The 23,579-nt window shown below is 40.4% G+C and overlaps 1 protein-coding gene across 2 annotated transcripts in view; it reads left to right on the plus strand.

The window, feature by feature from the left end:
- Znf609 (zinc finger protein 609) overlaps positions 1-23,579 on the plus strand; it is a 154,630-nt gene that overhangs the window by 20,299 nt on the left and 110,752 nt on the right. The window contains exon 2 of one of the 2 annotated variants that reach the window (XM_041679320.1): positions 17,237-18,110. The exons of the other annotated variant lie outside the window; for it this stretch is intronic. Within the exon in view, the coding sequence (XP_041535254.1) occupies positions 17,364-18,110 (747 nt within the window). The 5' untranslated portion in view covers positions 17,237-17,363. The remainder of the gene's footprint in view (positions 1-17,236; positions 18,111-23,579) is intronic. 2 annotated transcript variants of the gene reach the window in all.

The raw sequence follows: 23,579 nt of genomic DNA on the forward strand, positions 1-23,579 counted from the left end.
AGAGAACATGTGGTGTTTGTCTTTCTGACCCTTACAAACTATAAAGTACAATACTGTAATATTGTCCAGTTTTACTTACATTCACAAATGTGTATTTATGTGTATGTTTACTTGGTTCTATTCATTTTTTAAAAAACTTTTATTAATGGTGGAGAAGGGTTGTGCATATGGAAGTCAAAGGACAACGTTTGATAGTTGTTTCTCTTCTACTGTATGGTTCCCAGGGGTTAAACTTCAGGTTGTCAGGTTTAGCAACAAGTATCTTTACCTGCTGAGCCAACTTGCTGGCTCATTATTTTCTTTGTTAAGACATCTCATGAAATCCAGGTTGGCTTCAGTTTCTCTCAGTAGCCAAGGGTGGCCTTGAACTCCTACCTTTACCTCCCAAATAGTAGAATTACAAGTGACTGTCATCATCCCTGATAGGTTTTATGTCATTTTATCATGTGAAAGTAGTAGTGTACCCAATACCATAGCATAAAGGTTCCTCATAGTGTCTTTTTAAAATTATTTTTATTTATTTATTTTTGAGACCGGGTTTCTCTGTAGCTTTGGAGGCCGTCCTGGAACTAGCTCTGTAGACCAGGCAGGCCCTGAACTCACAGAGATCACCTGCCTCTGCTTCCCAAGTGCTGGGATTAAAGTTATGCACCACAGCCGCTGGGCTCATAGTGTCTTTTGTAACCATATATACCATCCTTCTGCTGTCCCCACTTCACATCTTCCACAAAAAAATGCCTGTGTGTTTGTATGTGTGTGTGTGTGTGTTCGTTCTATGTTCTGCGTTGTTTTGTTTAGCACTGGAGACTGAACCTCATGAGATGGTGTTTTCTCCTATTTTGTCTTCCCTTCTTCTAAGCATGGAGTGGACAGACTTTCTAAAGCAAAATCAGGGGAGCTTTATCTGCCATGCAAAAATAAAAATTCAAAAGGGAAAGTAGGATCTCAGAGAAAACAGAATGCCAACTGTGTGAGCTCACAAGTGTTGCAGCTCTGTGCCCTGGCAGGCTTCATGCGCTAGCCAAGAGTGCCAGCACATGTTATAGCACAAAACTCTCTGGGTTCTCAGAACACTGGCCAAGAGCAGCTTGCAGAGCCAGTCAACAGAAAGTGGGCCACTGACAAGAACAGCAGGCCTTTTGTTTTGTTTTGAGACAGGGTGTCTCTATGTAGCCCAGGCTATCTTGGAACTCTCTTTGTAAATCAAACTCCAGGCTGACCTTTTAACTCAGATATGCTTGCCTCTGCTTCTGAGTGCTGGGATTAAAAGTGTCTGCCACAGCTAGCAGCAAGTCTTGAAGGCTGAGCACGAACAGATTACTTCTAACCATTCTCAGGCTGTGAGTTGGCACCCTTTGGGGGATCGAACAATCATTTCACAGGGGTTGAGTATCAGATATACTGCATATCAGATATTTACATTACATTAATAATAATTTTATGGTTGGGGTCACCATAACATGAGGAACTGTATTAAAGGGTTGCAGTATTAGGAAGGTTGAGAACCACTGCTCTAGAGGAAGCAGGTGCAGTGTCTCTTGGAGCTAGAGTAGTGAGAACTCAAGCAAATTTCCTTCCTGGAGAGCAGTCTTTCTCTGAAGGGCTGGAGACAGCTGAGAGATGGTCTCTGAAGTCTTTTCTTTCGCCTCTAATGATGGAGCAATTGGGAGAGTGTCTAGAGCCTGCAAATTGTTATATAGAGCCCAATGTGCCTTGATTGGCTGAATGTGTATGAAGTGTAAAATGGGACAAATCAGGAAAGAATTGTCAAACCCTAGAGATGGAAAGAGAAAACCTGCTAAAACCAGAGGATGTTCTCATTTAGGACCACTGCTCTAACATCTCATCTCCAGCCCTCAATATCAAAGCACACATGGGGAAAGTAGAAAGCAAAAGGCCAGAAAACACCATGGTTTTCCCATTGGCTCCAGTTGATCTGAGGCAAAAACAGCTTGTGCCTGAGGTTTGGGCTTGTTTTCAGCTACTAGGGCCTTCATTCCCAACTGCATGCAACAGTCACACTATCTACCCACAGCAATCCAGTTGTTGTTTCAGACTATCAAGCATAGCCTGCTGCATTGGTGGTGGGAAATCCTGCGTGGATTCTACTCCAGCCAGGATGTTGTATGCTGCAGGGAGTGGGCACCTGGCATAGGCACCTGGCTGTCAGATTTGCAGCTCTGTTTGCCTATGTTGGAAGCTGAGGGGTTTTGCTGCTGGGAAGATCCAGTTGACTTTGCACCCAGGGTTTTTGAGCCCCAACTACTGCTTCACACTTGCTGGGGGCCCCACCTACCCTATCACTAGCATATCACATTTACTGGCAAGCACTTTTATCACTGAGTTACGTTCCCAGATTTTTAAAAAATCTTTACTTATTTATTTAATTCGTATGGTATTTGGCCTGCATGTATGTCTTTGTGAGGGAGTTGAATCCATTGGAATTAGAGTTACAGACAGTTGTTAGCTGCCATTGGGTGCTGGGAATTGAACCTTGATCCTTTGGAAGAACAGCCAAAACTCTTAACCACTGAACCATCTCTCCAGCCCACCCACACCCAAATTTTTTGACATAATTTTCTTTCTTTGTTTTGGAGACAGAGTCTCCCTTTGTAGCCTTTGTTGGCCTGAAACTTCTTACATAGACCAGGCTAACCTTAAACTCATTGAGATCTTCCTCCCTCTGACTTCCAAGCACTGGAATAAAGGTATGTACTACCATGCCCAGCTTTACTTCTAAATTTTAAGATAGGGGCTCATAAAGTTGCCTGGTATTACCTTGAACTTGCTATGTAGCCTTGGTAGCTTTTGAACTTGCTGTCCTCTTACTTCTGCCTCCCCAGTAAGTAGATTACAGACGTGTGCTACCAGGCTTGGCTTTGTTTTGGTTTTGTACTTATTTATTCATTCTTTCGTTTATTTATTTATTTATGCCTTGTGCATGCTTGGCAAGCACTTTTTTTAAATTTATTTATTTATTAAATATTTCTGTCTCTTCCCCACCACCGCCTCCCATAGCACTGTTTATTTTTAAATAGAGTCTTAGCATGTAGCTTGGGCTGGCCTTTAACTAGTGAATGGTTGGGATTGAGGCATATTTTGTGATTTCCTATAATAAGATTTTTTTAATTGGGGTGTGGTATTTTTAAGATAGGGTCTCTCTATGTAGGGTCTCTCTTTGTCTGTCTTGGAACTTGCTTTATTAAGCCTAAGAAACAAGCTTGCCTCAAATTCACAGAGATCTGCCTGCATGCCCAGTGCTGGCATTAAAGGTCAGCTATAAGTTTCCACTATGCCAAACTTAAAGATTTATTTTTTTAGTTATGTATCTGTGTGTGGGTATGTCCATACGAGTGCAGAAGTCAGAAGGGGGCATCTATCTGATCCCTTAGAGCTGGAGTTACAGGTGGTTGTGAGCTGCCTGATGTGGGTGCTGGAAACAAAGCTTAGGTCCTCTGAAAGAGCAGTAGATGCTCTTAACCATTAAGCCATTTCTCTGGCCCCCAAATAAACTTCAGTATAGTCTTTTAAAAGTATCCAGGAATGTTTGGGGGACTATTTTATTAAAATTGTTAGGTTTGTGTTATCGTACAGGCTCTTGAAAGGTGAAGGAAGGAGGATCAGATACAGCTACTAGTGAGTTTGAGGTCATCCTGGCCTATATATGATTCTATCTTATACAACTAACTGAATAAGAAATTTCTATTTATTAAAATGATTTTGTTTTGTTTCTTGATTTTCCTTTTTTTTTTTTTGAGATAGCGTTTCTCTGTGTATAGCTCTGACTGTCCTGGAATTTACTCTGTAGACCAGGCAAATCCACTTGCCTCTGCCTCCTGAGTGCTAGGATTAAAGTCAAGCGTCACAACTGCCTTGGTTGTTGTTTCTTGACTTTTCTTAAAAATATAATGAAGCCAATGTAGTTCAGTGACACAGCTCATGTATAGCATATAGCACAAGTGAGGGCCTGGGTTGGATCTTCAGCTGGGTGTGTGTGTGTGCGTGTAACAGTGCTTTAATTTTTAATGAAAAAAAATCAATTTAGACTATTATGTGCCCCTTAATATTAGGACTTACTCTCTGAAAGCAACCTAAGTATTTAGTGTTTTTATTATATTTTATTTAATCTCTCTCTCTCTCTCTCTCTCTCTCTTTTTTTTTTTTGGACCATGGGCTTCTTGTTTCTTAGGCTATTCTCAAGCTCATAGGATCAATTACTCTTGAGAAGCTGGGACTATAGGCACATGTCACTGCTAGCTATTCCTTATGCATATAAATAAGTACTATATTGCACTATTGCCCTTTCCTCCTTAATGAATCTTCCTAATATGGTCATGTCTCAATATTTGGTTAAATCAGTTTGTATTATGTTTACCTAATCTTTCTTTTTGAGCCATTTGATATGCTTTTATATTTAGTTTAAGTTCCCCCCGCTAAAAGTTAGTATCTATCTTTATTTTCTTTATTATTTCTCTTTCATTATTTTTTTCAGATCTAAGATCTTATAGTGAGGCCATATATTGAATCATAATCTGTACTTTGTTTAACTTTTTTCTTCCTTCTCTTTTTCCTGTTGAAAATATCCTGCCGGGCGATGGTGGCGCACGCCTTTAATCCCAGCACTTGGGAGGCAGAGGCAGGCGGATCTCTGTGAGTTCGAGACCAGCCTGGTCTACAGAACTAGTTCCAGGACAGGCTCCAAAACCACAGAGAAACCCTATCTCGAAAAACCGAAAATATCCTAACTTGTGATGTTTGATGACATGGTTCCCTTTGCATAAAATTGCTTCAAATGAAGACTGATGGGATGACTGAGCAGGGAAAGGTACTTGCTATACAAATGTAGCAACCTGGGTTCAGTCCCTGGAACCCATGTAAAAGTGAAAGGAGAGAACTGAATTCTAATAATAATAATAATAGATAGACATGTAAAAATAAATAAATTTAAAACAGCATAATAAGGATAAAGGTATATAACTCAGTGTAGAGCACATATTTAGATTGCACAAGTCCTGAGTTCCATCCTCAACACTGTAAGTATATAAATAAATTGCTACTACTTTAGGGCAAGGATCTAGTAATACAGGATTTTAAAAAAAAAATTTATTTTGGCTGGGTTTAATGGCGCAAACCTTTAGTCTCAGCACTTGGAAGGCAGATAGATCTCTGTGAGTTCAAGGTCAGCCTGGTCTACAGAGCTAGTTCTAAGACAGGCTCCAAAGCTACAGAGAAACCCTGTCTCGAAAAATCAAATAAAGAAATGAATAAATAAACAATTGAAGAAAAATATTTATTTTTATTTTATGTGCATTGGTGTTTTTCTTGTGTGTATGTCTCTGTGAGGTTTCAGATCTTAGAGTTACAGAGAGTTGTTAGCTGGGAGTTGAACCTGGTCCTCTGGAAGAGCAGCCAGTGCTCTTAACCACGGAGCCATCACATGGGATTTTTGTATTTACTCCCTTAATTTTGTTTGGAAAAGAATACTATACTGTATACACAGTGAAGTAAAGTAAATGCACAAATCTGTCTATCTTTACTTGTTCATCCTTTTGAAACAGAGTCCCACTATGTAGCTCTGGTTGGTTTGAACTTGCTATGTAAACCTGACTATGTAGTTCTGGTCTTGAATTCAGAGTTCTGCTTCTCTGAGAGCTTAGATAAAAGACAAACATCACCATGCCTGCCAAATGTACAGATCTTATATACATCTTTTGTTTAGCCAGATAGCCACAAATCAATTCCCTGTATAGGACTTTCCCAGTACACTACAGTGTTTGCTCATGCTCCCTCTCAGTGTTGACCTTCCAGACATGACCAGTTTGACAAATGTATACTTTAAGTCTGATAGAATTTTTATATTTATTGTATATTTAAGTATATGTTTATTGCTTTATATGCCTATTCTTATGTATACTAAAAATTTATTTTTCTTTTCTTTATAAAAAATAGATTTATGTATATGTGTTTGCTTGTATGAGTTTATGTGCACCATGTACATGCAGGAGCCCACAGAGGTTAGAAGAAGGCATTGGATCTCCTGGAACTGGAGTTGCTGAGCCATCTCTCGTACATCCTCTAATTCCATATTCTCTCTCTCTCTCTCTCTCTCTCTCTTTCTCTCTCTCTCTCTCTCTCGACAGGTTCTCCTGTGTAACCTCGGCTACTTTATGTAGTTTAGGTTAGTCTAGAATTTAGAGATTACCTGCTTCTGAGATTACAGTTATGTGCCACCATTTTTTAAGTATGCATAGCCAGCCAGTCTTCAGTTTATGATTGGTTGTTCTCCTGTGTAACCTCGGCTACTTTATGTAGTTTAGGTTAGTCTAGAATTTAGAGATTACCTGCTTCTGAGATTACAGTTATGTGCCACCATTTTTTAAGTATGCATAGCCAGCCAGTCTTCAGTTTATGATTGGTTGTTAGAACTTTTTGGCTTTATGATTATGAGAAAATTATACATATTTAATAGGAGCCATATTCTAGACCCCTTTTTAAAAGTTAGTAAGTGCTGGGCAGTGGTGGCACATGCCTTTAGTCCCAGCATTTAGAAGGCAGAGGCAGGCAGATCAGAGTTAAAGACCAGCGTGGTCTACAAAGCAAGTTCCAGGACAACCAGGGCTGTTATACAGAGAAAAAAGATAAACAAAAGACAAAAAAAAAAGTCAGAAGCAAAGCAAATTATACATCAGAGTTTGATTTTGATGTTTATCTGTATCTGGACTAGCAGTATGTAGTTTTCTACTCTCAGGAGTGCTGGGGTTGGGGTGGGCCGGGGCTGCAGTTCCCAGTAGCCACTCAGTCATGGTGCTAAACAGTCATACTTGATGGTGTACTGTTTTCAAAACTTTCATATTCAATCTGTAGATGAAGCATACTAAATGTATTTTGGTAATGACATTTTCAATTTAGGATGACTTTATTGGGCGATAACCTCTTGTAGGTCAAAAAGCTATCTATACATGAGGGGGGTTTCACATGAGTTGGTTATGTTTAGAACATCTGGTTTTGGAAGGAATTATGCATAGCTTAAGCTGAAAGTTAACAAAATACTAAAGGACAATTAAATATTTTGAGAAACATGGAACCTGCTTTGTTTTGTAATCTTTCCCTAACTGGTTGTTGTGGGTTTTGTTTGTTTTGAGACAGAACCTTACCATGTGTCCCAGTTGCCCTGGCATTTGTTATGAAACCCAGGCTGACTTCCAGTTTGTGAGCCTCTGACCTCAGCTATCTGAGTGCCTAGATTTTATGCATGTGCTATCATGCCTTCCTCCCCCATCCTTGGTATTAGAGCTGGAATTCAGGGCTTTATCCACGCCCCATACAATGGGACAAGTACTCTCACACTGAGTCTAGCTCCCTCCTACATGCAAAAAATAATAATAGTATTTTTCTCTTTGAGGAAAATATAAAGGGATATGTAGCCCTTTAATTGCAACAGGAGCATAGTGGCAGAAGTTTTTGTTGTTGTTATTGTTGTTGCTTCAAATCATCTTTGCCTTCTGCTTTTTGGCCTACATACAGGTCTTGATAAATCTTTCTTATATGGGTCAGTTTCACCAATTAAATCTCTGGAGAATTAAGACTGAATTATTTACAGGTTTAGTATGCTGTTCATCTTATGTGAGATACTTCTGCTGACACAGAACGATATTGACAAACAACCAAGGATCTGTCTATACCTGAGCTCTGTTGAATAGCTTTGTCCTTCTGGAAATGTCAGTTGCTTATGTGAAATGAAACAGGTCAAGCCTCATAATCTTTGTCTGAGAATAGAAGCTTGTAAGGTCCATAAAACTATTCATGAGCTGCAGCTTAAGAAGATTTGGAGACAGAGATGCTACAATTCTGCTCTGCTGTCCTTATGTGACACATGGTCAGATGAGCTCAGTTGATTGGATATGTCTTTTCAAATTGATACAGTTAGTGTATTTTTTTTAATCTAACTTCATTGGTGTTACATGGCAGAGAGCTGTTACTTGAGGAGATGACACAGTTCCTTTGTTACAATAATTAATGCAATAAGTTAGTTTAATGTAAGGAAGAAACCCAAAGGGAAGTTGATTGTATTTCTCATAGAGCCCTGGGTGGAAATTAAGTTGATTAGTGAGTTCTCTTGAAATGTGGTAGGTCGAGAGGGAGATACGTTACTATTCTGTCTGAGTAAGCTCAGAGTGGCTTACATGTTGTACTATCCTCACCGGAGGGTACCTAAGATGATGTGATTTAAGGGCAGCATTGGGATTCAGGGAAGATGATATAATATGATACTCTTCTCAGCAACTTTGTTGTATCCCATTGATTTATTTTCAGTTCTCTATGCACATACCCATATTGAACTTCATACCATTGTTATTTGAAGGTGTGCCTTGTCAGCTCAACAATCTAGTGGGTTGGAAGAGCTTGGTGAAAGAAAATATGAGCTTTGTACATTGAACCTGAGAGATGTTTGTTTTGAGGTGCTGGAAATTGAACCCAGAGATCTATGCATAATAGTTAAGTACTCTGTCACTGAGCTGCGCCCCTAGCCTGGACCTGAAAGATTTTGAAACAAGATAGAATCTGTCAGTCATTATAGAATAAGGTTTTCTGAGCCACATCTGAAGGTAGAAATAGTGTAGGGGATGTAATTTTATTAGCATATATTAAATATTTTCATATATATAATGTGTCTGTATTTACATCCACTTATCTCTTGACCCTCCCACTTATGCCGATTTCTTTCCTATTTCACCTTTTACTTTGATGTCTTTTTTTCTTCTTTTGAATTGTGAACCAAGGAATTTTATTAGGGTTACTTACGTGAATGATGGCTGGGGGTTATTTATGGAGGAATGGACAGCTAATCAGTGGCTATACCACTGAAGAAAATGTCCTTCTCTACCTCCTGAGGATGGTCTTGAACTTCTGGTCTTCCTGCCTCTAACTCCCAAGTGTGTTTCTGTAGGTGCTACGGGATTGAACCATGCCTGCTAGGCTAGCATTCTTGGAGGTCTGTGGTTTATCCATTAGGTTACTAAGATTTAAAAGCAAGCACTATAATAATAACTCAATTACATCCCAGCTGGGTAGGAATCCTTGAAAAGGAGAACCTAGATCAGTCTGTAAAAGAAGAAATGATTGTCATTTCCCTTCATAGGACCCCAATGGCTATTGGTAAAATCTGTAATCTGTTTCAACATTTTCTTTATACTTTTTTAACTTTGTTTTTTTCTAGATAGTGTTTCTCTGTATAGTGCTTGCTTTGTAGACCAGCGTGCTTCAGATTCACAGAGATCCACCTGACTCTGCCTTCTGAGTGCTGGGATTAAATTCTTGTACCACTGTGCGGCTCTTTACTTTTTTTAAATGCTGTAGATGACTTATAGCTAGCTGAGGCAGCACATTCTTATAGTCTCAGTACACAGGAAGCAGGAGGATCTTGAGTTCAAGGCAAGCCTAGGCTACCCAGTGAGACCCTATACTTAAAAACCAAACCAAACAAAAAAAGGTAGGGCATAGTGGTACATGCCTTTGTTTCCCAGCACTGGGGAGGCAGAGGTAAACCTAGTCTGTATTCTAGGCCAGCCTGAACTACACAATGAGTCTCTCTTTACCAAATAAATAATTAAACAGATAGATAGATAGATAGATAGATAGATAGGAGAATGGATGAGAGGGGGGAGACCAGTTAGTCTAGTTAGTTGACCAACGAAGTTTAACCCTAAAATAGCCCTCTGCATGTTTGGACACCAGAACTTTATGATATTTCAGTCACTGATAGTTTTGAGTTGTCTGTTTTAGTTTTATGTTCTGAGAACATGCTTAGAAATGCTGGATTTTTCTCCCATTTCATATAAGAAAAATTAATATCTAGTGATGAAGCTTGCTTAATGTCAGTGGAAATTCAAGTTCTGAAATAATTTCTCTCTAATTTTTTATTTATTTATGTGTGTATGTGCTTGTATAGTGTATACAACATGTGTGGGAGGGCCTGCACAGACCAAAAGAAGGTTTTGGATCTCTTGGAGCTGTGTTACAGCTGCTTATGAGCTTCCCAGTGTGGATACTGGATATTGAATCCACGATCCTCTGGTAGAACAGTATGTAATATGCTGAGCCATCTCTCCAGCCCTTGAAATCACATCTTCTGATTCTAAGTTTAATTTTTTTTACGATAATATGTTAACCAGAAGTGAATATAGCATTATTTTTGGAGAAGAGTGCCTAGCCAGATGGTCCTGACTGCTGCTCATTTGTGACATGAGTTTTGTAAGCAAACCATGTACACTTAAATGCAGCTGTCACTCGTCCAGGCCAAAGCCTGTAAAAAAATTTATATAAAGCCCTAAAAAGAGGAGAGGGTAGCACTTTATGCTTTATTTTCTGCCTAAACTGGATTGTCTGTGAGTAGTTAACAAGAAAAAGAAATCTCTGTTTAAAGCCTTTAGGGCTACAGAGCTCTATCTGGGTAGAAAGGGAAGTACTTCTGTTGTGCTTATATGTAAGTTTGGCTTAAGTAATTGATTTGCCTTCTGAACAAGGGCAGTAAACTACTCTTTACAGTCTTAGTCTTCTAGTAGTGAGGTCTAATTTATTCCTATAGTAGTGTGGCCTGTGACAAATAACCTCAAAACATGCAGTTGATAACTGAAAGTGTGTGTGTGGTTTATGAATTTATCCCTGGACTGTCAGGTCAAGAGCTATATTTAGGTTCCAAATAGGAAATTGGGATCTGGACTTCAGTTATGTTGTGACTACTTTGTTTGGGTATAGAGATTGAAGAATAATCCTTATGACCTTGTTGGTCCTTTAGCCATAGCCATACAGAAAGAGTTTCTTGGTGATATCCGCAGAAACAGCACAGGTGACATTGACAAGTTATGGTGGACGAAAGATGTCAGAGTCTGTTGTGTGGGGGTCCTAAATAGGGAAATGGAGTACAATTCCACAGAAGGGAAGAAAAGCAAGGAAAGCAGTTACAGAAGCTCTTGCATAGTATAAGTGCTTTGAAACATTCTCTCTTTAAACAGTTGGTTGTCTTGATCCTGCACTTTCTCATCTATGGAAGCAAGAGGTCACTGCTTTTCATTTCCAGCTAGCTTGATAGTTATCCTACTTCCTGAGGTTAAACATCTCTTCAATGACCTGTCAGAGCTGATTATTAGCTTTATAAAGCCAGAGATACTATAGGGAACAGATGGGAAATGTTTTGGCTGCTGTGACCAAGGCTAATTAAAGAATCCTTGGCAATTTTGCAGTGTGTATTTTGAAATGTACCACCGAAGTTACTATGAAGCCTGCTGAATTTTGAAATCTGGGTTTCTGAAAAGGCACCTGCTTCAAGTAATGTAATGCTTATGCAATTTTTTATTGTCAGAAATAGGACAAGAGCTCTCTAAAAGAACATCAAGACCACTAGAAATCATTCCTTGGAATGTCTTTTTTATGTTCCTGACATTCAGAAATTCTAGTTTTCTAGAAGAAAAATAACTTTTTAATAATGATAACTTTTAATATTTATGGCATCTTCAGATTGCACAATTGTATTTGTTTTTACAAGAATTGTTTACATTTATGGAACTGGTTTTAGTGTTTTATGAAATTTCTGACAATATATATGTATTCTTAAATAATTGAAAACAGAGTTCTAGAGAAGGCACAGTGGTTAAGAACATTTACTGCTCTTGCAGAGGACCTGGTTTCAGTTCTTAATACCCGACAAGCATCGATAACATCAGTTTCAGAAAATCCAGTGCCCTCTTCTGGCCTTTGTGGGCACATGTATGTGCGTGCACACACACACACACACAAAGGCAAAACACCCATATACATAAATAAATCTTTTAAAAACTTTGCAAAAGTGAAAAAATACTGTTTTGACCACATTAAAAACAGCTAAAACCTTTAATATAATTTTTGTTTTGATTGAAGCTAGAACATGGAACTTTTGGCTCAACTGATCTCTCCCCGCCCTCCTAGGGTTTCTCTGTGAAACAGCCCTAGCTGTCCAGGAACTAGCTTTGTTGGCTAGACTGGCCTTGAACTCACAGAGATCTGCCTGCCTCTGCCTCCCTAGTGTTGGGATTAAAGGAGTGTACCACCACTTACTGGCTAAAAATATTTTTTTTGGTGGGGGAGTTTCTCCTATGTTCTTTTTTTTTTAATTTATTTATTTATTAAAGATTTCTGCCAAAGCCACAGAAAAACCCTGTCTCGAAAAACCAAAAAAAAAAAAAAAGATTTCTGTCTCTTCCCGGCCTCCCATTTCCCTCCCCCTCCCCCAATCAAGTCCCCCTCCCTCGTCAGCCCAAAGAGCAATCAGGGTTCCCTGCCCTGTGGGAAGTCCAAGGACCACCCACCTCCATCCAGGTCTTGTAAGGTGAGCATCCAAACTGCCTAGGCTCCCACAAAGCCAGTACGCGCAGTAGGATCAAAAACCCATTGCCATTGTTCTTGAGTTCTCAGTTGTCCTCATTGTCTGCTATATTCAACGAGTCCAGTTTTATCCCAGGCTTTTTCAGATCCAGGCCAGCTGGCCTTGGTGAGTTCCCGATAGAACATCCCCATTGTCTCAGTATGTGGGTGCACCCCTCACGGTCCTGAGTTCCTTGCTCATGCTCTCTCTCCTTCTGCTGCTCCTGATTTGGACCTTGAGATTTCGGTCCGGTGCTCCAATGTGGTTTCTAGCCATAAACAAAGGACATTGAGCCTATAATTAGTGATCCTAGAGAAGCTAAATAAGGAGAACCCAAAGAAAAACATATAGGCATCCTCCTGAATATTAACCTTCATCAGGCGATGAAAGGAGACAGAGACAGAGACCCACATTAAAAATGTTTTTGATGGGAGGAGAGAAGGAAGGGAAAACTTCAGTCAGGATATAAAATAAAAACATTCTTTTCCCACTTAAAAATGTTTTGTTATTTTTGTTTGTTTGTTTGGTTTTTTGAGACAGGGTTTCTCTGTAGCTTTGGAGCCTGTCCTGGCACTAGCTCTTGTAGACCAGGCTGGCCTCGAACTCACAGAGATCCGCCAGCCTCTCTGCCTCCCGAGTGCTGGGATTAAAGGCGTGTGCCACCACCGCCCGGCTGTTTGTTTGTTTTTTGTTTTTTACTCTTGACAGAGTCTCCCTGGGATGTACAGACTGGTCTTGAACTTAACTATAGTCCAGGCAGTTGTCAAACTTGTCAGCCTCCTGCCTCATTTTCTCAAGTAGCTTTGCCAACAGACCTATTAGTATATGTAAGATCTTTAAAAGGATTTATTTATTTACAGCCTGCTGAATCCCTTTAATTCCAGGCAGAGGTGGGCAGATGTCTATGAATTTGAGATTAGCCTGGTCCACAAAGTAAATTCTAGGACTGCCAAGGCTACACAGAGAAACCCTGTCTTGAAAAAACAAAATAGAGAGAGGTTTGTTTATTTTACTGTAGCTTCTAGTAAAAGATTCTCACCTAACAAATTTTCTATTCAAAATTCTATAGATTCCCTTTCCCTTCTCATTTTTTGTTGTTTGTTTTTAAGATCATATCTAATGTAGCCCATGCTTGTCTTTTTGAGGGGTGTGGTGGTGGGAGCTGTTTCAAGATAGGGTTTCTTTGTGTAACCTTGGTTTTCCTGGAACTCCCTCTGTAGACCAGGCTGACTTCCAACTCCTTCCACTGCCTCCTGAGGTCTAGCATTAAAAGCATGAAACACCACTGCCTGGCTTTTTTTCCTGTTTAAAAACCATTGATTTCACAAAACCAGGTGTGATGACACATGGCCTGTAATCCCAAGTGTTAGGAGACTGAGGCAGGAAGCCTACTTGAACTCATGAGTTTGAAACCGATCTTGGCAACATAAGGAGATCCAATCTAAAAAAAGGCTAAGTGTGTGGTACCTGCTAGTCCTGTCCAAGTCAGTGGATGAGGGTCAAAGTTCAAGGCCATCTTTATTTAACGTAGCGCATTTGAAGCCGCCTTGGGCTGCTTGAGATTCTGTCTCAACAAATGAATTTGCTGAACATTTAGTGACCATTTTCAGTTTGCATGCGAGGTCTTTGTTCTCCTCAATGTGTTATCCCTGTATTTTATCTTTGGTAGGTTGCTTTTCTCCCCTTCTAATCTCTTCAGTGGCATCTCTCTGTTTCCTTTATTATTTTGTCTTTATTGTTCATTCTCTGTGCATTCTGGAAAGATAACTTTATGTGATCTTATTGCATAGATTTATCTTTGTGCTTTTTTGATTGTTGTGGTTTTAATTGACACTAAGCTTTAATTTGCATCTTCCTTTCTTTGTGTATAAGCAAGCATTTTACTACCCTCTGCTTCCTTCTTCTCTTCCCTAGTGGTATGTCCTTTTGTTGTTTCAACTAAGTTATATCTTTTCATTTCAGACTGTTCGTTTTTAAAGCTTTTCTTCCTTATTGGCATGCTTTATCTCTTATATACGTCAACCAGTTTAGTGAAAAAAGAACTCTTAGCAAGTCCCATTCATTTTATGTTTATGCTTTCCTTTTCTCTCCTCCAGTCTCTTTATTACCATCCTATTTTATAGAGAAAATTCTCTTGAATGTAAGGAAAGTTATAGTAGTTTTTCAAGGATAAAACTACATGTGGTCGTTAGTGAGTGGCTAAATTACACACCGATAATAATGTAGCTCTGGAGATGGGGAGTAAACTCTTAATTAATGTGGAGTAGATGTTAACCCTAGCCACAGTTAAAGAGTGTGTCGACTTGATGCATTATCAGCTGCCGAAGATCTGTGCTGTCATAATCCTCTTCAGTGGAAATTCAGTTTAGCATTCCCTTTCCTAAAAATGCCCTTCGCCCTTATAGAATTGTTTCCAATACCACATTCTGTTGCTTTGTTCACTGTGATTTGTTGCTATATTCCTAACATTTGTTTAATGTTTGGTGTATCTTAGGGAATAAGTTTTATTTCTGCACTTTTGTTGTTTGTTTGTTTGATTGGTTTGTTTTGTTTTTTGAGACAGGGTTTCTCTGTGTAGCTCTGGTTGTCCTGTCCTAGAACTAGCTCTGTAGACCAGGCTGGCCTCGAACCCAGAGATTTGCTTGCCTCTGCCTCCCAAGTGCTGGAATTAAAGGTGTGTGTTACCACTACCTGGCAGGTGTTAAGAACATCAGGTGAATGAATAAATATCTGTTCTATTACTCCTGCAACCCAAGTCTTCTTGAATATTAAAAATTCTAGATAGTTCACTAAACATTTCTTTAGAATTCTTAGGTCACTTTGAAAATCCTCATCTCTCTGACTTTTCAGGGATTATATTTCCTTTGACTTTAATGGGGTGATTTTCCTTCTCTTAGTTGTTATATCTTATCCTCCCACCCTTTAGCTCATTCTATAGAAAGCAAGGTTTGTGTAGACTTAATATTTGCTAGTAAATAGTAATTGATTGCTGTTGACAATAAATTTTCTTTTTCTTTTTTTTTTAAAGATTTATTTATTTATTTTTTATGCAGTGTTTTGTCTGCATGTATGCCTGCAAGCCAGAAGAGGGTACCAGATTTCATTACATCTGATGGTTGTGAGCCACCATGTGGTTGCTGGGAATTGAACTCAGGACCTCTGGAAGAACAATCAGTGCTCTTAACCTCTGAGCCATCTCTCCAGCCCCCAACAATAAATTTTCTACTTAATTAATGGGTGTGCTTCTCAAATCTAAAGCTAAATTGAAGATTAAGGTGTATTACTTCTTGCTTAAAATCTCAGTTACTTATGCTGGGCGATGGTGATGCACGCCTTTAATCCCAGCACTCGGGAGGCAGAGGCAGGCAGATCTCTGTGAGTTCGAGACCAGCCTGGTCTACAGAGCTAGTTCCAGGACAGGCTCCAAAGCCACAGAGAAACCCTGTCTCGAAAAACCAAAAAAAAAAAAAAAAAAAAAAAAAACCTCAGTTACTTGCATGTGTTCACCTAGTACAGTCCTGTTCTAGAATGACTTTTTTTTCTTTTGCCTCAAGACCCTAATTTTGTTTTTTTATTTATTTATTATGTATACAATATTCTGTCTGTGTGTATGTCTGCAGGCCAGAAGAGGGCACCAGACCTCATTACAGATGGTTGTGAGCCACCATGTGGTTGCTGGGAATTGAACTCAGAACCTTTGGAAGAGCAGGCTATGTTCTTAACCACTGAGCCATCTCTCCAGCCCAGGACCCTAATTTTGTAGACACTCTTATGACAGAATAGGTGGAAAGTCTTGCCTTGTTCTCTGTGAATCATTTCTAAACAGATACAGAAAGATAGTACACAAAAGAATAAGTAAGAACAAACTTTTGGCGTTATCATAAAGTAGTTGCTGGATGGTACATATTGGTTTCTGGGTTTTCTAGATGATGTTTCCCTCTAGGTCTCCTAAGCCCAAAGACAGTGGAGAGACATAAATTATCCTTTTAAAGCCAGTCTCTGCTTTAAGTTGGGTAAAGTCGTGGTGTTTTCCAGTTGGTTCTTTAAATTTCACCATATCAAAGAAAGAATCACTCTACTTTCAGGAGATAGGCTTTCAGCAGAGTCAAGGAAAATATTTTTTCTTCGTAGATATTTTAGCGTGAAAGGCTGTACTGAACCCTGCTTTGTGGACATGATTTCCAGCCTACAGTTTGATAAGGACTTTGTAACTTCTTTGGGCTTAAGTCATAAGTTCAGTTCCTTCTGACAATTATTCCCTCTGGTTGCAGTTACACACTGAATTTGCATTTTTCCTAGTCTGCCTTCTGTTTTATTTCCATTAACCATAATAAGGCTTTTTTCTTAAATGCTAGAATGACAAGGAATCTGTACACCATTTTTAGTAGGGATTGGCTGTTTGCAGAGAGCTGTTAAGGCTTTTGCTAGATCATGTTCTGAGTCACTGATAATTCAAGTAGCTAGCAGAAAGGGGATGTGAGCAGAATTGTTGCAACTTCAATCTGTGATGTGCTTAGGCCTGTATTGATTCAAACAGGATTGCCAGCTGGCTGTAGTAGCAGAAGTCTTTCAGGAAGGGGGAACTAATTTTAAAGGACTACTAGTTAACACCACAGACTCTTGGGCACCTAGAAATACTGTATTCTTCCCTGAGGAGATGGAGTGGAATTACCTTCTCTAGGTCCGTCTTGACATGGTTGGAAATACAACTGAGCTTGTCTTGCCCATTGAGGTATGATAGCCACACAGGAAGTTCCATTTTGTATGGGAGTTTATTTCAATCTATCTCCTTGCCTGTATTGTTTTCTTTAACGGATTTTTAAAATTTTCTTTTTCCAGCAATGATGTTGTCCACTGGACATGTACTGGCCAAGGAGGCAGGTTTGAGAACATAGCTGAAGCTGAAAATAGGAAAGCTGGGGGCAAGGAAGAGCCTTGAATCTTGAGGTGGGACGTTGACTCTAAGATGTCCTTGAGCAGTGGAGCCTCCGGAGGGAAAGGAGTGGATACAAACCCGGTTGAGACGTACGACAGTGGGGATGAATGGGACATTGGAGTAGGGAATCTCATCATTGACCTGGACGCCGATCTGGAAAAGGACCAGCAGAAACTGGAAATGTCAGGCTCAAAGGAGGTGGGGATACCAGCTCCCAACGCTGTGGCCACACTACCAGACAACATCAAGTTTGTGACCCCAGTGCCAGGTCCTCAAGGGAAGGAAGGCAAATCAAAATCCAAAAGGAATAAGAGTGGCAAAGACACTAGTAAGCCCACTCCAGGGACTTCCTTGTTCTCTCCAAGTGAGGGAGCAGCAAACAAGAAAGAAGTGCAGGGTCGCTCGGGAGATGGTACCAGTGCAGGAGGCCTGGTTGCTGCTATTGGCCCCAAGGGCTCAGAGAAGGCTGCTAAGGCATCACGCAGTGTAGCTGGCTCCAAAAAGGAAAAAGAGAACAGCTCATCTAAGAGCAAGAAGGAGAGAAGTGAAGGAGTGGGGACTTGTTCGGAAAAGGATCCTGGGGTCCTCCAGCCAGTTCCCTTGGGAGGACGGGGTGGTCAGTATGACGGAAGTGCAGGGATGGATACAGGAACCGTGGAGCCACTTGGGAGTATAGCTATTGAACCTGGGGCAGCACTCAATCCTTTGGGAACTAAGCCGGAGCCAGAGGAAGGGGAGAATGAGTGTCGGCCTCTAAAGAAAGTCAAGTCTGAAAAGGTAAGAGGTGGCTAGATCTGACTGCCCATTGCCGGTCGGAACTGCCCTGGACTAACTGCCAACTGTTGTATGCACTCTGTGGGAAGCTCATTAGTTTGTGGGTAATGACCAATTACAAGGTCAGAGCAGCTGGTAATGATAATGTGATTTTGTTCCAAATTAAAGGATTCCCTACAGAGTCATTTGCAGCAGGCTTAGACCTCTTGGAATACAGTTTCTGTTTGGGGGTCAGCTACTTGGTAGAATGAATTTTCTCACACCTTGTTATTGTCACATGTCAGACACTTGTTATAGGCTGGCATTTAGTCTTCATGGTATTTCCTGCTTGGCTGAAATTTCATTATAAGAATCATAATAGTTGATAAATGTAATAGACTCTAGGTTACATGTTTAAGATGAATGATATTTTTTTGTTTTTGTTTTTTTAACTTTATTTGCATTGGTGTCAGATCCCCTGAAACTAGAATTAACAGTTGTGAGCCACCATGTGGGTGCTAGGAATGAACCTCCTGGAAAAGCAGTCAGTGCTCTTAACTGGAGAGCCGTCTCTCCAACCCCCAGAATGATGTTCTTAATGGGATAAATGGTACTGCTGGGTCTCTGAAAGGACAAAGAGTTAACTGTCATGGCATATCTGCTAAGTTTTCTATTGGTAGCTACCAAAAAAAAAAATCAATATAGATACCAGTCTAGTAAGCAAGGGGCAGGAGGTACTGACTATACTATATAACACGTATCAGGCCTTATGAGTTACTGTGTAGCTTTGAAAGTTTGGCCTAGAAAGATTCTTTGGCCCCTAAAAGTATTCCTGTCTGCCAGTTATCTCCTGCAACCATTGGAAATCAAAGTCTCCTGGTGGTATTATTGCTTCCAAATAGTGTAATGCTACCTCCTCTGCTGCTTGACTTGGAAGCATAGGTGCCTACAGCATAGGCATTAAGACTGAGTCCCTCCCTCCAGGAAAGTGATCTTAGTTGATGTTTCAGGAAATGAAGCTTGTAGGGCTATAGTACAATAGTTTCCAGTTAGGGTCACCTCACGCTGCCTCAAACTTGAGCAGCCTACAGTTTCCTACAAAGCAGCTGGCCTGTTGATGAGCTGTTCTTTGGCTCTTGATTTTCTGCTTTGCTCTGCTCACCCTATGCATTCAGCTGATCGCAGCAGATGCAGCATAAATTGATTTCTCTGTAATTACATCAGCTGCAGCAGGGAATACCTATTTCCATATGTAAGTGTTAATAAATAAAGGCTGGATATATGTATTTGGGTAGTGGTGCCCTCTTATTGCCTGGATTTTAATGGTAGCTTGGTTTTGGTTTTCTTTAGTTGTTGTTGTTTATTTGTTTGCTTTTTTTTTTTTTTTTTTTGCTGTAGGGATTTTGGTCTTTGTCTCTGGCACATCTGTAGCTTTTAGCAACATCTGGGTACTTTTGGTAACAGGGCTGTGAATTTCTTCCAGTTATAAAACACAATGGTTGATTCTCTTTTGCCAGTGGCAGCTGCCAGAGAGGCTGTCTGTGTTTGGGTGGCAGATGCTGTAGTCCACCTCGGTAGAGTCAAGTTCCAGCTGGTTATTGGCACGGTTCATCCTGTGCTGGCTGTGATTTGTCATTTTCTCTGGGGTGCAGATGGATAATGCTGTTTTAAGGAGGCCTGGGAATACCAGGAGTTCTTGCTACTGTTCCAGGCCCATTAGATTGCTTCCTACATCTGGCTTCAGGAAGTCCATGTTCACGATCATTGTTCTTCCTGTGTGGAAAGGTACTTCTGAGGGTGATCTTCATTTTTTATCCACTTGTATTGGAGTCTTCTAAATTCGGTTGCAATCTGTGGGTGAAAGGATTAATATTGCTTAACTTTGTGTTTTGTTCATGATTCTCTTTAAAGAAGAAATGGACTCTGTTTTATAGGTGCTTAGATTAGGTTGCCACTTTTAAGCTGAATGTCTTGAAAGATACTGTACCTTTAGCTACTATGTCTTGGTGCTATCAAGTTTTACCCCTTAATGTAACTTTGTAAGCTTTACCTCACTGGTACACAAAGAATGGAGCAGTCAAATGACAGATGAAAGAGAGAGTGATAGTGCTTCATATTTTGGGAGAAAATAATTTCTTGGAAGTATTTTGAGAAATATACGATTTGTTGTGCAGTCCAGTATTACCATAAGCACAAGTTTACCTTTTTTGTTATATTTTTCTTTTCATATAGATCTTGTTATGTAACCCTGGCTTGTCTGGAACTTACTACATAGAACAAGCTATTCTTTTTTGATTGGGTAGTTGGTTTTGTTTGTTTATTTGTTTGTTTTCAAGACAGAGTTTCTCTGTGTTGCCCTGGCCTGGTTGTCCTTGAACTCACTTTGTGAACCAAGCTGGCCACAAACTCAAAGAGATCTACCTGCCTCTGCCTCCAGAGTGCTGGGTGGATTTAAAGGCGTGCACCACCACTCTTTGCTAGAACTTGAGGCCCTCGTCTTCCCGCCTGCCTCTGTAGTGCTGAGATGACTAGCATAAACTGCCTACCTGACCGAGTCTGTTTTCTAAAAATCCTTACCTGTTACTCTGGAACCCTGTTTGGGCACACTTGCTCAAAGGTGTTTTTGGTTAATAAAATATTTAAGTAAATGTTTGGAAGTTGCTAGGAGATGAACACACTCTGCAAAGAAAAAGCATTTCTGGAATGGAAAGAGGGGAGGAGGCAAAGTGAAAGAAAAGAAAGGGTCTGGGATTGTAGCTCAGTGGAAGAGTGGTTGTTGGCCAGAATGCACAAGGCCTGGGTCTTATTCCAGAACACAGAGGTAGGAGAGGTAGATAAGAATGAAAAGATAGGAGCTTTACCGGGCGCATCAGCGTCTGATAACTTGGAATCCTAGGGTGTTGCGTACAATGACTGCTCAGGGAGTGCTGATCAGTGCTGTAGTTTAGTTTGCAAGCAGAGTCTTTGAAACCTCCTCCAGATTTTTTTCCCCCTGAAATATGGGCTTGCCTCTGATATAACTGGTTTGGAATGTTACTTTTTGTAGGGACAATCGACAGAACCCAAACAGCAAAACATGTATGATGTAATCAAGCTGGGAGCCATCATGAAGAAGGGAAACCCAAATTGTGGAAGATGGCTTAACTAAGGCATCACATCCTCTGCTGCCTTTTTTTTTTTTTTTTTTTTTTTGCTCCTTCAAGATTTATTTTATGTATATGGGTGTTTCGCTTGAATGTATGTCTGTGTACATATATTCAGCACCCAGAGAGGACAGAAGAAGTGTTGAATTCTCTGGAACTGGAATTAAAATTTGTTAGCCACCCCGTGGGTTCTTGGAACTGAAACTGGATCGTCACCACTGAGCCATCTCACCAGCCGCCCCCCCCCCCCCCCTTTTCCAAATAGGAGAGGAGTTTGTGGTACTAGTTAGAATTGACCCATGTTGAGCTTTAACTAATCTGGTTGCATATTCAACCAGTGCCTTAGAGCTTTCTCTATGATGGTAAGTGTCTGGCATGGTGACTGAGGAATTTTCTGTCAGCCAAGGATGTGTACTTCCCCTCAGGGAATCAATGTTTGCTCCACCGCACCTTCCTGGCAGAGTTTACTGGAGAGATTGAGATGGCTCTTAGCAGCCATTGTTGCCCTGAATTGTTGAACACTCCTGAAGAGATGGGGGAGGGAATATTGAGGAATAAACACATGGGGCCTCTGGCTCCTGCCTGCTTCTTTGCTTTTGGCTTGATTGATAGATTGTTAGGTTAAGGATGGAAGGAGAGGAGGGGAGGAGAAGGCAGGGCGTCTCTCTGAATGTCCTGAGCTTACTGTTTTTGTCACCATCTGACAGGCAAGAAAAAGGGAATTCACAAACAAGACAGCAGTGATCTATCAGTGCTGACTGTCAGGGCGTATGTTCAGGAGTTTCAGATGAGGCATTTATTTAAAAAAAAAAAATTCAAGTCAGCTCTAGTGGCTAGGGTCTAGAATTTTGCAATCCCTATCTTCCTTTTCCTTAGCAGTTGCTTTTGATTTTACACAGGCTTTGGCAGTGTTTGGGAATCAGCTTCTGCTGCTTTCAGAATGCTTTGCTTATTTACCACTTTCCTCATTAGTTCAGAATACAAAGAGAATAGTTAAGGGTGCTCCTAGCTTTTATGCCTTCAAATTCTGGGTTCTATCTTTTATGACTTCAGAGAGCATTTGCCCTTGGTTTCCCATTCTAGTTTATGCCTTCCAGCTCATTTGTTTTGTGTTGCAATCCTTCATTGCCCAAGCTAGGTCAGGTCTCTTATTCTTTCTGATCCAAGGCTTTCCTAATGCATTCCTCCTGACTTGCTGTTCTTTTCTTTTATTGATAATATAGCAGTCAGCCTTGTTTCCTGAAGCCAAATATCCTAAAGCGTTTTCCTTCACCAAAAAAATAAAAAGCTGATTCTTACATGGGTTCAAGTTGCATTGTCTAACTACAAGCATATTTTATTTTTATTCAGCAGTTCTTGTTTTCCTTATGGGTGTTGTAATTCAGAGAGAGCCCAGAGAAAGATTATCTTGTCCAATTTCCCCATTTTGAAGACAGGAAGCTAAGAGTTGAGACTCGTCGTGTGACTTTTCCCAGGCGCTCAGAGATTGGGACGAAGCCTAACATGGAAGCTCGCTCTTTCTTTCTTTCTTTCTTTCTTTCTTTCTTTCTTTCTTTCTAATTCTTGTGTGGGAGATTTTGCCTGTTTTTTTGTTGTTTGTTTGTTTTGTTTTGTTGGGTTTTTTGTTTTTGTTTTGATTTGCTTTGACTCTGGATCTTTGTGCCTAGTGAGCCTTGAATTCGCGTTTTTCAGATCCGCAGCAATCCTCCTTCCTCCGTCTCCTGAGTGCTGGGATTACAGGTGTGAGCTATCATGCCACACTTGGTTAAAGCCAGTTTTTTGTTGTTGTTGTTGTTGTTGTTAACACCATGTTCTTTCTGTGCGAGTGTGTGTGCGTGTGTGTGTCTGTCTGTCTGTCTGCGTTCACGTATGTACACATGCTGGAACTTGAAGGTTGGGCGTGCTCTAGTACTCTTCTTTATTCCCTTGAGACAGGGTGGGTCTCTCAGTGAACCTAGAAGTAGACTGACAGTCAACCAGCCCATTCATCAGTCCTTCTGTCTCCTTGACTCTGTATCTCTGAGGTTGATTGAGATATATTTATCACCTAACTCTTTCCCTGCCCCTCAAAGGGTGTTGGGATCCAAGCAAGGTCCACGTGCTTTTACAGCTAGCACTTTTATACTCACTGAAACATCTTTTCAGCCCCTTGAAAACCAAATTTGTATGGCTTGTGTTTCTCTAGATTTCTTTTTGGTTTTTCAAGACAGGGTTTCTCTGTGTAACCTTGGCTGTGTGGAACTCGATTCATAGAACAGGCTGGTCTCGAACTCACAGAGATCTGCCTGCCTCTGCCTCCTGAGTGCTGGGATTAATGGTGTGCACCGCCACCACCCAGGCTAGTTTAGCA

Source organism: Microtus oregoni, unplaced genomic scaffold (genome assembly GCF_018167655.1).
Source record: "Microtus oregoni isolate MIOR12 unplaced genomic scaffold, Mior012 000032F_ref0000030, whole genome shotgun sequence".
In the NCBI taxonomy this organism is placed as follows: Eukaryota; Metazoa; Chordata; class Mammalia; order Rodentia; family Cricetidae; genus Microtus; species Microtus oregoni.